Source organism: Chrysochloris asiatica, unplaced genomic scaffold (assembly GCF_000296735.1).
Source record: "Chrysochloris asiatica unplaced genomic scaffold, ChrAsi1.0 scaffold00146, whole genome shotgun sequence".
Lineage (NCBI taxonomy): Eukaryota > Metazoa > Chordata > Mammalia > Afrosoricida > Chrysochloridae > Chrysochloris > Chrysochloris asiatica.
In genome coordinates, this window is record NW_006408664.1 from 1,423,151 (window position 1) to 1,438,347 (window position 15,197).

At 38.5% G+C, this 15,197-nt stretch overlaps 1 protein-coding gene across 1 annotated transcript in view; it reads left to right on the plus strand.

The window, feature by feature from the left end:
- The window catches only part of RNGTT (RNA guanylyltransferase and 5'-phosphatase), a 385,215-nt gene that overhangs the window by 48,782 nt on the left and 321,236 nt on the right, over nt 1-15,197 (plus strand). The window contains exons 5-6 of the mRNA XM_006870664.1: nt 7,294-7,369; nt 8,750-8,990. Coding sequence (XP_006870726.1) covers nt 7,294-7,369; nt 8,750-8,990 — 317 coding nt within the window. The remainder of the gene's footprint in view (nt 1-7,293; nt 7,370-8,749; nt 8,991-15,197) is intronic.

Below are 15,197 nucleotides of genomic sequence, written 5' to 3' on the forward strand. Positions count from 1 at the left end.
TGGCCTAGGATTGGACATTGTTTCGTTCTGCTGTTCATGGGGTCGCTGTGAGTCGGTTCCGACTCTATGGCACCTGACAACAACAACATTGTTCCTTTGGCTCCAGATTCTAGAGTCTATGAGAATTTGAAATTATGTTCTGCATGTTTCTGCTTATTATCAGGTTTTTTCTGTAGAAATTTGGATAAAAATGTTCAGTATTGTTAAGCAGACACCATCTATCTACTTATTTTGGTTTTGTTGCAAAAGAGCTAGTTGTTCGTGGTGGTAATTAGCCACACACATTCCATTTCCTCTTTTTTTTCCTGACTCTCCTTCTTCCCCTGTTGCTCCAGTGACTATAGACCAGTTGTGCTTTGGATGACTACTTGCAAGCTTTTAAGACCCCAAACACTATATAGTGAACTAGGAGGTGTAACAGAAGCACCCAACTTGCTTTAAAGCCAATTATTAGTTAAAATGTTCCCTGAAACCATTATTCTAAATCCCATATCTTTTGTAAAGTGTCTGTTCAGATATTTTGCCCACTTTAAAAAATATAAAGTTGTTTGTTTTATTATTAAGTTGTGGTGCTAGTGGTTATGAGCTGTGGAGGCGGTTCCAACTCATAGCGACCCTGTACAGGGTTTCTGAGGCTGTAAATCTTTTATGGGTGCTAGAAAGCCTCATCTTTGTCCCGTGGAATGGCTGGTGGTTTCAAACTGCTGACCTTAAGGTTCGCAGCCTGATTCGTAACCACTACTCTACTAGAGCTCCTTTGTTGTATGAGTTTTTAAAATCTAATCTGTATATAAGTTCTTTGTCAGATAGCCTGTTGCCATTAAATAGATTTTGACTTTATAAATCTTTAGAGAAGCAAAGAAGGTGGAGTTAAACTCCTGAACTTTTGGGTCATAGCTGAGTGCTTTACCACTGTGGCACCAGTGCTCTTTGTCAGATATCTGTATTGAGAGTACTTTCTATGTTGGATCACTTTCCTATGGCATTTTAAGTCGTGGTCTTGTGCTGCTGTTGTTAGGTGTTGTTAAGTTCCAACTCATAGTGACCCTGTGCACAACAAAACAAAACCCTACCCGGTCCTGTGCCATCCTCACAGTTGTTGTTACGCTTGAGCCCTTTGCTGCTGCCACTGTGCCCATCCATCTCATTCGGGATCTTCTTTTTTGTCGACCCTCCGCTTTACCAATCATAATGTCCTTTTTCAGGGACTAGTCCCTGTTGATAATATATCTGACATATGAGAAAAGAAGTCTCATCATCTTGACTTCTAAAGATCATTCTGGTTATACTGTTTCCAACACAGATTTGTTTTTCTCTCAGTCCATGGTCCTTTTAATATTCTTCAGTACCATCATTCAAAAACATCAGTTCTTCTATGGCTTTCCTTATTCATTGCCAGATTACACATGCATATGAGGCTAATGAAAATACTGAGGCTTGGGTCAGGCGCAACCTAGTCCTCAAACTGATATTTTTCCTCGTCAGCTCTTTAAAGAGGTTTTGTGCAGCAAATTTGCCCCATGCAATCCATCATTTGATTTCTTGATCACTGCTTTCATGAATTTTGATTGCAGATCCAAGCAAAATGAAGTCTTTGACAACTTCAATCTTTTCTCCATTTATCATGATATTTATTGGTCCAGTTGTGAGGATTTTTGTTTCTTTTGCATTGAGGTTCAATCCATACTGAAAACTGTGGTCTTTTATTTTCATTACTAAGTATTTTAGTTCTTTTCACTTTCAGCAAGCCAAGTTGTATCATTTGCATATTGTAGGTTGTTAATGAGTCTCTCCAATCCTTATACTCCAGCTTCTCAGATTATTTGCTCAGCATACAAATTGAATAAGAATGATGAATGAATACAGCCTTGGCGCACACCTTTCCTGATTTAAACCATTCAGTATCCCCTTGCTTGAATGATTGTCTCTTGGTCTATGTACAGGTTCCTCGTGAGCACAATCAAGTGTTCTGGAACAACTAATTCTTTGCAATGTTATCCATAGCCTGTCACAATCCACACAGTCTGAAGCATTTGCATAGTCAGTAAGTAACTTTACAGTCAGGGCAAGTAAACATCTTTCTGGTATTCTCTGCTTTCAGCCAAGGTCTATTTGATGTTAACAATGATATCCTTAGTGCCAGATCCTCTTCTGGATGAGACTTGAGTTTCTGGCAATTCCCTGTTAATGTATTATTGCCATCATTTTTAAATGATCTTCATCAAAATTTTACTTTCATGCAGTATTAATGATACCGTTTGATGATTTCCACACCTCATTGTGGCACCTCTCTTGGAATGGGCATGAATGGGGGTCTCTTCCAATCACCTGGCCAGGTAGCTGTCTTCCAAATGTCTTGGCATAGGTGAGTGATCGTTTCTCCAGTGCTGCATCACTTTGTTGAAAGATTTCGATTTGTGTTCCATCAATTCATGGAGCCTTGTTTTTTGCCAGTTACCTTCAGTGCAGCTTGAAGTTCTTCCTGTAATATCATCAGTTCTTAATCATATGCTACCTCTTGACATTTTTAGTTATTGATATTCATGCCAGGTGAGGGCCTCTAAGTTTGCCTCTCATTTCTTCCATGATTTTTACAGTTTCAGGCTTCCTATGTAGGTCTTCCTTCAATATGATTGGCTCTTGATCATATGTTACCTCTTGAAATGGTTGAACATCAACCATTTCTTTTTGGTACAGTGACTCTGTATATATTCTTTCCATCTTCTTTTGATGCTTTCTGCATCATTCAGTAACTTGCCCAGATAATCCTTCACTAATGAAAGTTGAGGCTTGAATTTTTTCTTCAGTTCCCCAAGCTTGAAAAATGCTGAGCGTGTTCTTCCTTTCTGGTTTTCTGCCTTCAAATCTTTGCAAAATTTTGTTGTAATATTTGACTTTATCTTCTCGAGCTCATCTTTGAAATCTTCTGTTCAGCTCTTGTACCTCCTCATTTCTTTCATTTGCTTTAGCATCTGTACACTGGAGAGCAAGTTTCAGTGTTTCTTCTGACATCCATTTTGATCTTTTCCTTCTTTCTTGTCTTCTTAATGACTTTTTGCTTTCTACTTGTATGATGTTCTTGATGTCATCCCACAACTCTTCTAGTCTTCGGTCTTTAGTGTTTAATGTATTAAATCTGTTCTTCAGATGATCTCTTAATTCAGGTGGGATATATTCAAGGTCATATTTTGGCTCTCGTGTACTTGTTTTCATTTTCTTCAGCTTCACTTTGAATTTGCATATGAGCAATTGATGATCTGTTCCACAGTCTGCCCCTGGCCTTGTTTTCACTGACAGTATGGAGCTTTTCCATCTTCTTTTTCTGTAGATGTAGTCAGTTTGATTTCTATGTATTCCATCTGGCGAGGTCCATGTGTATAGTCATCTCTTATGCTGTCTAAAGAAGGTATTTGAAATGAGCAAATCATTGATTTTGCAGAATTTTCTTTCATGCCTTCTCCAGCATCATTTTTTTCTCCAAGGCCATATTTTCCAACTGATGCTTCCTCTTTGCTTCCAACCTTTGCATTCCAATCACCAGTAATGATCAGTACATCTTGATTGCATGTTTGATCGATTTCAGATTGAAGAAGTTGATAGACTTCTTCTATTTCATCCTCACTGGCTTTAGTGGTTGGTGCGTACATTTTAATAATAGTAGTATTAACTGGTCTCCCTTGTTGTTACTGTTGTTGTTGTGTGCTGTGGAGTCAGTTCCGTCTCATAGTGACCCTGTGCAGGGTTTCCGAGGCTGTAAATCTTTACGAACAGAGAGCCTCATCTTTCTCCCACGGAACAGCTGGTAGTTTCGAACTGCTGACCTTGCGGTTCACAGCCCATTTGTAACCACTACGCTACGAGATGTAACCACTATGCTACTATTGTAGGCGCATGGCTATTATCCTATCACAGACAACGTTGTACTTCATGACTGATGTGGATATGCTCTCTTTGACAATGAATGTTACACCATTCCTCTTCCATTTGTCATTCCCGGCATAGTAAACCATGTGGTCTCAGATTCAGCTTGAAGACTGAGGTGCGCCTGACCTAAGCCATGGTATTTTCAATAGCCTTATATGCATGCAAAAGCTGGACAGTGAATAAGGAAGACCGTAGAATTAATTGATGCCTTTGAGTTGTGGTGTTGGAGAAGAATACTAAAAGTGCCATGGGCTGCCAAAAGAACCAACAGATCTGTGTTGTAAGAAGTGCAGCCAGAGTGCTCCTTGGAGGCCAAGGTGGCCAAACTTCGTCTCTCATATTTCGGACATATTGTCAGGAGGGACCAGTCACTGGAGAAGGATATCATGTTTGGTAGGGTGGATGGTCAGAGAAAACGAGGAAAACCCCCAAGGAGATGGATTGGCAAAGTGGCAGCATCAATTGGCTCAAGCGTGGCAAGGATAGTGAGGTTGGCCCAGGATCCGGCAGTGTTTTGTTCTGCTGTGCATAAGGTCACTGTGAGTCAGTACTGAATCGGTGGCACCTAACAACAACAACAAATTTAGGTCTCTGAACCTCTTGAGGTAGGTTTTGTATAAAGTGTAAGATATGGGCACTGCTTCACTTATTAAAGAGAGTATCTCCTCCCTATTTAATGGATTTCAGCCCTTTACTAAAAATCAGCTGTCCATATGTGGATGGATTTACTTTTGGTTCTTTTGTTCTGTCATTGTAACATTCCAGGCTGTTTTGATTACTGTGGCTGTTCTGAGATGGGAGGGAAGTGTGTGAGGCCTCCTACTTTGTTTTTCTTTTTCAGAAGTTCTTTGCTTATCCAGGTCTTTTTTTTTTTTATATTAAATTGGTGGTTAGTTTTTTTTTTTTTTTTAAAACCATATTATCTTATTGAAGTTTTGTAATTCTAGCTTTTATTTTATTTCTGTATTTGATTTTGGTTGCATCCTAGTAGGATGATCTGTATATATGTATGAGGGGGCTTTGAAAATTCATGGAAAAATGTCATTATCTTTTAATTATATTTCCCCCTGAACTTTCTAAAGGAGCTCTGGTAGCGTAGTGGTTATAAATCGGGCTGCTAACCTCAGGGTCAGCTGTTCGAAACTACCAGCTCTTCCGTGGGATGAAGATGAGGCATTCTGCTCCTGCAAAGATTTATAGCCTCGGAAACCCTGTACAGGGTTGCTATGAGTTGGAACCGACTCCATGGCACATAATCACCACCACCTGAATTTTCTGAGGCCCCCTCATTTAAGACAAAGTTATAGCTTTGCACATCAGGGTAGCTCCAGGTAAACTGAGATGACAAGTATGTTTCATTTTTAGGTCTCTTGAAGAATGTAGTGATTTCTTTCCATCCTGCTGTTTTAACTGAAGTTTTCCAAATAGTTAAAATGATGTAAAAATGGCAAGTGAATTATTTTTGTAGTTTATGAAGTTCACCAGCAGCTCTTCAGAATATAGAGGTGTGACCATACTCTTCTTGGATATATCCTGAAAAGGGATTTAAGAAAAATAAATTTCCTCTTCTCACCAGGTTTTTTTCTTGTAAAAGTTTACATAGAAAGATTCTAAGCTAATTTAAAGGTACAATCAGTTGGTTTCTAGAGAACATCAAAGTAGTTTAATTTTTATTGCACTACATGTAACCCAAGGAGCTCTGGTAGCGTAGTGGCTACGAATCGGGCTACGAACTGCAAGGTCAGCAGTTCTAAACTACCAGCTGTTCCATGGGAGAAAGATGAGACTTTCTATTCCTGTAAAGATTTACAGCCTCAGAAATCCTGTATAGGGTCACTATGAGTCGGAACCGATTCCACGGCACATAACAACAACAACAACAACATGTAATCCTGTACAGGGTCGCTATGAGTCGGAACTCACTCTACGGCACACATCAACAACATGCTTATCGGTAGCACAGTGGCTCTGTAAGATAAGCACTTGACTGTGAATTACAAGGTTGGCGGCTTGAGTGAACCAGCCACTCTGTGGGAGAAAGATGAAGCTTTTTGCTTCTGCAAAGATTTACAACCTCGGAAACCCTATATAGGATCGAGATGAGCCAGAACAGACTCCATGACACTTAATAACTGCAAATGTCTATCAGTTAGTCAATTACACTTACTCCTTGCTTACTATCTCTTAACTGACATTTGCCTTTAGGACAACTTTGAAGATATTCTCAGGTGGGGTCTCCATTAGATTGAGCCCCACATGGAGTATTGACTGAGCTAGCTAGATTGCCCTCTACCAGCCACCCCAAAGGATAGCATGGAGACCCTGCTAATAACCAGGACACCTGAGTAATGGCTGTGGTTGGCCTTCTCCTGTTCATCTATGATGCCTTGGTCTGGACAAGGAGGTTGTGGGGCGATGTGAGGTCCCCTGCAGGCAGGGGGAGCCCGAGAAAGGGCCTGAAGGTTCTTTGATGGTTGATTGGGGAAGGCAGGAAGGCAGTGGAGTAGCAGGAAGCAGGCCATGCTGGCTTGTGGGCCCAAAGCAGATGAAGACTGAATAAGATCCTCACTCTGGGTGGGCAGAGGATTAGCAAGGTCCCCACCAGGCACAACTCGACCACTACTGCTACTACTATTCCTAGCTCCTGTGGAATCTGTGGTGATGAAGAGGGATTGATGGGGCAGGGGACCTGTTAGGCCAAGTGCATCCTGAGATGTGCTGGGAGAACCTGATGGGTGGTGATTGAGGAAGGGGTACACCAGCACTGAATATGGGGTTGTTCCCTGATGTTTGCTTAATTCTGATAATACATAATGATCTGGTCTTTGAGCACTAACCATTTCAATAAGTGAGGAATGGGTGTATTTTTTTTGCCAGTCACTTTGGTTGTGTTCAGCTGATACCAATCAAACCTCAGATCAGTTTATTTTTCCATTAGTTTCATTGATCTGTTTTAGTTTTTGGATGCTTTTTATATGGTTGGACTGTCTTGCACATGTGTGCCATTGGTTACAAGGACTACTGTGGATTATTAAAAGTGTTTTTTGTATGTGCATGTATGTGGTCTTTAGAGTTGTGCTTTGGTGAAAATACCTTCATACTAATATATAAGAGAAATCATTAGACAATACACAGTTTTTGAACAATAAACGAATACATTGCATTTAAACTTGTAACTTGTGTTATAAATTCATTTTAAGAAACTTAAACTAGCAAGTTTAGTTATGAGAAGAGGCTCCAAGTTTTTATTTTTTATGTACTTATTTTATAAAGTTATTTAAATGTTTGGATTGAAGGTTGGAATTTTCAAGTTATTGATGCATCTGAAGTAGATTGTTGATTTTAAACCAAAGTTACTTTATTTTCTAGGTGTTCATTGTACCCATGGTTTCAATCGCACTGGCTTCCTCATATGTGCCTTTTTGGTGGAGAAAATGGACTGGAGGTATTTGTTTCCTATTCTAATGGAAAATGAAGGGTCTTTAAAAATTTTGTGGAAAATTATCTTTCAATTCCATTTTTTCATGAGCATTTTGAAGCCCTCCTTATATTTAGCAATTGATAAAAATATTTATATTAATATTTTGGTTTTAGCTTTTTTATTGCAAAGTTTATGGTGAAGTTGTGATTGAGATAATTTGACATGGTGTTCATTTTGGATTTGGTTAATCTTTAGAATATCATTCCCTCATGTTTTGTACTTAGTGTGGTATTTTAATTGAGTGCTTGGTGGTTGTGTGTTGTGGAGTTGGTTCTGACTCATAGCGACCCTGTACAGGGTTTCTGAGGCTATAAATCTTTATGGGAGCAGAAAGCTTCATCTTTCTCCCGTGGAACAGCTGGTAGTTTCGAGATGCTGACCTTGACGTTAGCAGCCTGACTTATAACCACTGTGCTACCAGAGCTCCTTGAATTGAGTGCTTAAGTGTTCCGTATACTATGTGTTTGTTTCTAATTTCTTTTTTTTCCACTTTTTACAGAATTATCAGAGACAGGTTCTCCTAGTATTTTGTGTTTGTATTCACTTTTGGAAGTTACTATTCTTGTTTTTTTAATTTTAATAATGGACCTTTAAAAAGAGCAGTTGATAATGTTATAGGAGTAATTTAAGGATATGTTACCTCATGTAAACTTATCAGCATGATAAGTGCCTTTTTAAGTCCTGAGAAATGTGAACTTTGCTACCTGAAATTCCTGAGAATGGATATTGTTAACTGAATTTTCTCATTGATTTATTGAGGGATAGGTTACGTTTATAAAGCCGTTTACATGATAGGTCCTTCTTTGAAGATAATCAGCTGAAGTCACATAGCCTCAGGGATGCTTTACCAGATGTATTTACAGGTCTGCATGCCCTACATCAAAACCTAGGACACCTGTGTCAGATTCAGGCAATGCTTAGCCTGTCTTTGAAGACCTGTACGCTTATTGTCTGCTTATGTTGAAGAGTCTTTTAAAAACAGCATGCTTTTATTTTGTTCACACAGCTGTTCACATTGCCTTGAAAACTTTTCCCTTAGATCATACCTCAATCTTTAAGGTTTTATTCAAATTCTCCCTTCTTTCATAGACTCCACCCAAATCTCTTTGTCCCTTTATGTACTTATAACGATTTACCTCTAGAATTTTAGAGGTTATCTAACTGCCTTATAATGAATTTGCTCCTTAATAGATAGAGTGTCTTGAAGATGGGGACTCTTATTTGTCTATTTTACAAGTCTCTATTACACTTCATATGGTACCTTGATTAGAATATGTAAGTTTTGGTGTCTGCATAATTGGAGAATTGTAAAGAACTTGTATGGTGTTTGTTTATTTCCCATAGTATTGAAGCAGCAGTTGCTACTTTTGCCCAAGCCAGGCCTCCAGGAATCTATAAGGGTGATTATTTGAAAGAACTTTTTCGTCGCTATGGTGATATAGAGGAAGCACCACCACCACCTCTATTGCCAGATTGGTGTTTTGAGGATGATGAGGATGAAGATGAGGATGAAGATGGAAAAAAGGAATCAGAACCTGGGTCAAGTACTTCCTTTGGCAAAAGGAGAAAAGAGCGGTTAAAACTGGTAATGTTTAAAAATACAATATTTTCCACCTTTTTCTTGTGTTAGTTTATTGATATTTGTGAAAATGGATTGTTGGTTATATTTCTTTAGTTTAGGCTTGTAAGGTTCTTTTTTTCTATATTTAGATTGTTGCTAGCCATGAGTTTTGTCTTTTCTAGTTATATAAATTTGCTCTGTTTTTGATTCTTAGGTAAACCAAGAGCTCTTAGATATTAAACTGAGAATTTATTTTTTATTGTTTTTTTTTTTTAACAAAGTATAAGATCCCAATAAAATATCTATTGAGATTGTGCAATATAACTTTAAATATGATACACCACCCTCCTGCCCCTGAGGAAGAATTTTAATACTTTCTAGAAAGTTAAATTGAGAAGACTCATTTCTCTATCCAAGCTGTGGCACTGTGGGTTAATGCACTGGACTGCAAGGTCAGTTTGAACCACAAGGTTGACGGTTCAAGCTCATCAGCTGCTCCTCAGAAACCCTTTACAGTGTTGCTATGAGTTGGAACCGACTCAATGGCACTTAACAACAACAGCAACAAATAAAGTTGAATTGAGAAGACTCATTTTTCTATCAAAGCCCCATGAATGTAGGAGTAAAAGGCCTAACAAAAATATTAGGAGTGACCACCTTTTCTTAGTAGGGTAGGGGAATAATGGGAGAAGTATTAATAGGAAAAGTACTAGTTGTATGTGGTATAGGCCAAAGGAAAAGTTTAGGGGAAGTGTGGAGGTAACCAAGTGTTCATGACGTTCATAACTAAGGTGGGTGGCATCTCACGGTTGGGCTGTATATACCACAGCTCAGTTACTAGAGACAAGGGTTCACAGTGGTTGACTGTTAGTTTTAAATAAATCATATAACAGTTACTCTGGATTTTTTTTTTTAATAAAGCCACTTGTTTGAAAACCTTTGTATAACTGCATTTATGCATTTTAAACTTTATGACTATGTTGCTTGTTGTTAGCTGTGAATAAAGTCACTGAAAAGTATGAATTACTCTGTTACAGAAATAAATAAAAACAACTTTTATTTTCAGTCTAACTCATTATTTTATGAATTTAGTAATCTCAGATTACTGAATCACATGCCAAGGAAAACAAGAATCACTTTCTAAAGCAAGTTTAATAAATAGTATGTTGTTGTTGTTGTTAAGTGCCATCGAGTCGGTTCTGACCCATAGCGACCCTGTACAGCGTTGCCGAGGGTGTAAATCCTTACAGGAGTAGAAAGCCTCATCTTTCTTCTGCGGAGCGGCTGGTAGTTTTGAACCGCTGACCTTAAGGTTCGCAGCCCGATTCGTAACCATAGTATAGTATAAACCAAAGACGAGAGTTCTGGTGTTCTAGTGCAAGAGTTCTAGTGCAAGAGAGGCACTAGACTGGTAGTAGCAAGGTTGGCAGTTCAAACCTATCAGCTGCTCCTTGGAATATACAGGGTGGCTGTAAATTAGAACCAACTTGATGGCATTTAACAAAAATAACAAACTAAAGATAATTACCCTTCCTCATGCCATTTTTGTAAGGGAATTCATCTATATTAATATTAATTACAGGAACACTGTGGCTCAAGCACTAGACTGTTAACCAGTAGGTCAGCAGTTTGAGCCTGCTAGCCACTTTGTGGGAAAAAGATGAGGCTTTCTACACCTGTGCAGAGTTACACCCTTGGAAACCTTAGGCAGAGTCATTATGAGTTGGAACCCACTTGACGGCAGTTAACAACAACAACAACATTAATAATGAGCATATGTGTTTTTGAATTGTAGTGTGTTGTATTTGGTTATGTAAGAGTTTAAAATGAAGAGTTATTACTGGTTTAGATTAAGTTCCGCCGGAATGTTCCTTATAAGCCAGGATGTGAGAGTTTGTCTCTCATACTTCGGACATACTATCAGGAGGAACAAGTCCCTAGAGAAGGCCATTGTGCATGGTAAAGTGGAACATCAGTGAAGACCCCAATGAGATGGAGTGGAACATAGGCAGGAGCAGTGGGCTTAAGTGTAACAACAATTGTAAGGAAGGTGCAGGACCGGGCAGTGTTTTGCTCATTGCATAGGGTTACAATGAGTCAGAACTGACTTGATGGAACCTAACAACAACATGGTTGAACAGGCTTTCTTTTGGATTATATTTGCATGGAATATCTTTTTCTGTTCTTTTACTTTCAACTTTTATTTCTAAATCAATAAGGTATGTTTCTTATAAGCATCATGTAACAACTAGTCCTTCAATAAGGCAAAAACTAATGAATGGTTATTTTTTTTTAACCATAAATTTTAGCCTTATTGAAGAATTAGTTGTTACACACACCACTTGTCTGTGAGTTTGTCATACTGACAGTGGTGATTTGTGTGTTACTGTGATTCTGGGAGCTATACCCACCCTTGGTGGACAGGTTTCAGCTGAACTTTCTGACAAAGATAGACTAGGAAGAAGGAGAGACAGACTACTTCTGAATATATAGTCACTGAAAACCTTATGAACAGCAGTGGAACACTGTCAGTACCAGAATAATGAATATTGGAACATGCTGAAGATCACCAGAATATTGTTAGATATGTTGCCAAAAGCGAGCCCCTCAGTTTGGAAGGCACTCAAAATACGGCTGGGGAAGAGCTGCCTACTCAAAGTAGAGTTGACCTTGATGACGCAAATGGGGTAAAGCCTTTGGAACCTTCATTTGCTGATGGCACAACTCAAAATGAAAAGAAACAGCTGTAAACATTCATTAATCATTGGAACATGGAATGTATGAAGTATGAATTTAGACATTATCAAAAATGAAATGGAATGCAGTAAAGAGTGATATCCTAGGCATTAGTGAGCTGAAATGGACTGGTATTGGCAATTTTGAATCTGATTATCACATGGTTTATTGGTAATCACATGGTTTACTGTGTCAGCAATGACAAATTGAAGAGGAATGGCATCACTCACATTCATTATCAAAAAGAACATACCAAGGTCTGTCTTTAAGTACAATGCTGTATGTGATAAGATAATATTCATAAATCTAGAAGGAAGACTGGTTTATATCACTATTATTCAAATTTATGCACCAACCACTAAAGCCAGTGATGATGAAATTGAAAGAATTCCACCAGCTTCTTCAGTCTGTAACTGACCAAACATGCAATCAAGATACGTTGATAATTATTGGTGATTGGAATTCAAAGGTTGGAAACAGAGGAAGGATCAGTATTTGGAAAATATGTCCTTGGTGATAGAAATGATACTCGAGATTGCATGATAGATGTTTGCATGACCAATGACTTTTTCATTGCAAATAGCGTTTTTTGTTTTTATGTTTGTGATAAGGTTTTAATATGAAAATCAGGATTTTCAGTTTTATCAGTAGCTCTGGTAGCGTAGTGGTTATGAATCGGGCTGTGAACCGCAAGGTCAGCAGTTTGAAACTACCAGCTGTTCCACGGGAGAAAGATGAGGCTTTCTGCTCCCATAAAGATTTACAGCCTCAGAAATCCTGTACAGGATCACTCTGGGTCAGAACCGACTCCACAGCACATAACCACCACCACCACCACCAGGATTGTATCAGGTGTCCTGGTGTAGCACTGTAGGATAAGCACTGGACTGCTAACTGCAAGGTGGGCAGTTCAACCCTACCAGTCACCCCTTGGGTAACCTATACAGGGTTGCTATGAGTCAGAATCGACTCAACCGCACTAAACAACAACAACTGGATTGTATCAAGAGAGAAGGAATATTAATAAATGAAAACAATGATTTCCTATATGGGAGAAACCAGATGCTTTTGTGGCTTTTTTTCTCTTTTCATATGCAAATAGCTTTTTAAAACAACATTAAAGACGATACACATGGACCTGACCAGATGGAATACACAAATCAAATTGACTACATTTGTGGAAAGAGACAGTGGAAAAGCTCCATGTCATTAGCCAAAACAAGGTTAGGGACAGACTGTGGAACAGACCATCAATCGCTCTTAGTAAGTTCAGGCTGAAGCTGAAGAAAATTAAAATAAGTCCAAATATGACCTTGAATATGGTAGTGATGGTGGTTGTGTGTTAGGATTTGGTTCCGACTCATAGCTACAATGCATAGGGTTTCTGAGGCTGTAAATGTTTACGGGAGCAGAAAATCTCATCTTTCTCCTGTGGAACAGCTGGTAGTTTTGAACTGCTTATCTTGAGGTTAGCAGCTTGACTCATACCATCACGCTACCAAACCTCCTTGACCTTGAATATATCCTGTCTAAATTTAGAGATCATTTGAAGAACAGATTTGATGCATTAGACACTAAAGACCGAAGACCAGAAGAGTTGTGGGATGACATCAAGAACATCGTATAGGAAGAAAGCAAAAGGTCATTAAGAAGATGAGAATGAAGTAAAAGACCATAATGGATATCAGAAGAGACTCTGAAACTTGCTCTCCAGTGTAGAGCTACTAAAACACATGGAAGAATTGAGGAGGTAAAAGAGCTGAACAGAAAACTTCAAAGGCCAACTTGAGAAGACAGAGCCATATATTGTAATGAAATGTGCAAAGACCTGGAGTTAGAAAACCAAAAGGGAAGAATACGCTTAGCATTTCTTAAGCTGAGGGAACTGAAGGAAAAATTAAAACCTTGGCTTGGCAATATTGAATTCTATGATTAAAATGCTGAATGATGCAGGAAGCATCAAAAGAAGATGGAAGGAATACACAATGTCACTGTACCAAAAAGAAATGGTAGTTGTTCAGCAATTTCAAGAGGTAGCATATGATCAAGAACCAATGATACTGAAGGAAGAAGTCCCAAGGTGCATTGAAGGCGTTAGCAAGAACAACATTCCGGGAATTTTTGGAATACAAATTGAAATCTTTCAACAAACTGATGTGGCACTGGAGGCACTTACTCATCTGTGCCAAGAAATTTGGAAGACAACTATCTGACTAATTGACTTGAGGAGACCCGTATTTGTGCCCTTTCCAAAGAGAGGTGACACAATGGAATGCGGAAAACATCGGACAATAGCATTAATATTGCATACAAGTAAAATTTTGTTAAAGATAATTAAAAAACGGCTGCACCATTGACAGTGAACTTCCAGAGGTTCAAGCTGGATTCAGAAGAGGACATGGAACCAGGGATATCATTGCTGATGTCCTGTGGATCTTGGCTGAAAGCAGAGAATTGCAAAAAAAAAAAAAAATGTTTACCTGTGCTTTCTTGACTACACAAAGGCTTTTGATTTTGTGGGTCTTTACAAGCTATGGACAACATTGTGGAGAATGAGTTAATTGTGCTCATGAGTAACCTGTACACAGACCAAGAGGCAGTTGTTCTAACAGAACAAGGGAACACCGAATGATTTAAAATTAGGAAAGGTGTGTGCCAGGGTTGCATTCTTTCATTCAATTTGTATGCTGAGCAGATAATTGGAGAAGGTGAATAATATGAAGAAAAATGCATCAAGATTGGATGCATCATTAAAAATGCATCATTAAAAACCTGAAATATACAGATGATATAACCTTGCTTGCTGAAAGTGAAGAGTATTTATAAATACCGTTAAAATCAAAGACCACAGCCTCCGTTATGGGTTGCACCTCAATGTAAAGAAAACAAAAATCCTTACTACTAGAGCAATAAACAACATCCATATAAATGGAGAAAAGCTTGAAATTGTCAAAGACTTCATTTTGCTCAGATCAACTATCAAAACTCATGGAAACAGCAGTCAAGAAATCAAAGGACCTATTGCATTAGGCAAATCTGCTGCACAAACCTCCTTAAAATGTTGGAGAGCAAAGATGACACTTTGAGGGCTAAGGTGCGCCTGACCCAAGCTGTAATTTTCTATAATCTTATATATGCATGTGAAAATTGGACAGTGAATAAAGAACACTGTAGAAGAATCGATGTATTTGAGTTATGGTATTTGTATTTTTTCTTTTTTTGCACACCTGGTTATTTCTGATAGACTGGTAGACATTGTGTATAAAAATTTGTAATAATGTTATCTTGCTTCAGAGAGTATTTACATTTTTCTTAGACAGCATTAGAAGCAGATCTTGTTAATCCCATTTGAGAATTGAACTGATTGAACATCAGGCGTTTGTTCTTGGGAGGTGGTTTGTTTTTGGCTCACTTCTACTGCTTGGGTACAGCCTTTTGGGGATCCTAACTGAAAGGCTGGATTGTTAAATAGGACCCTGCCTCCTCCTTTTTTTT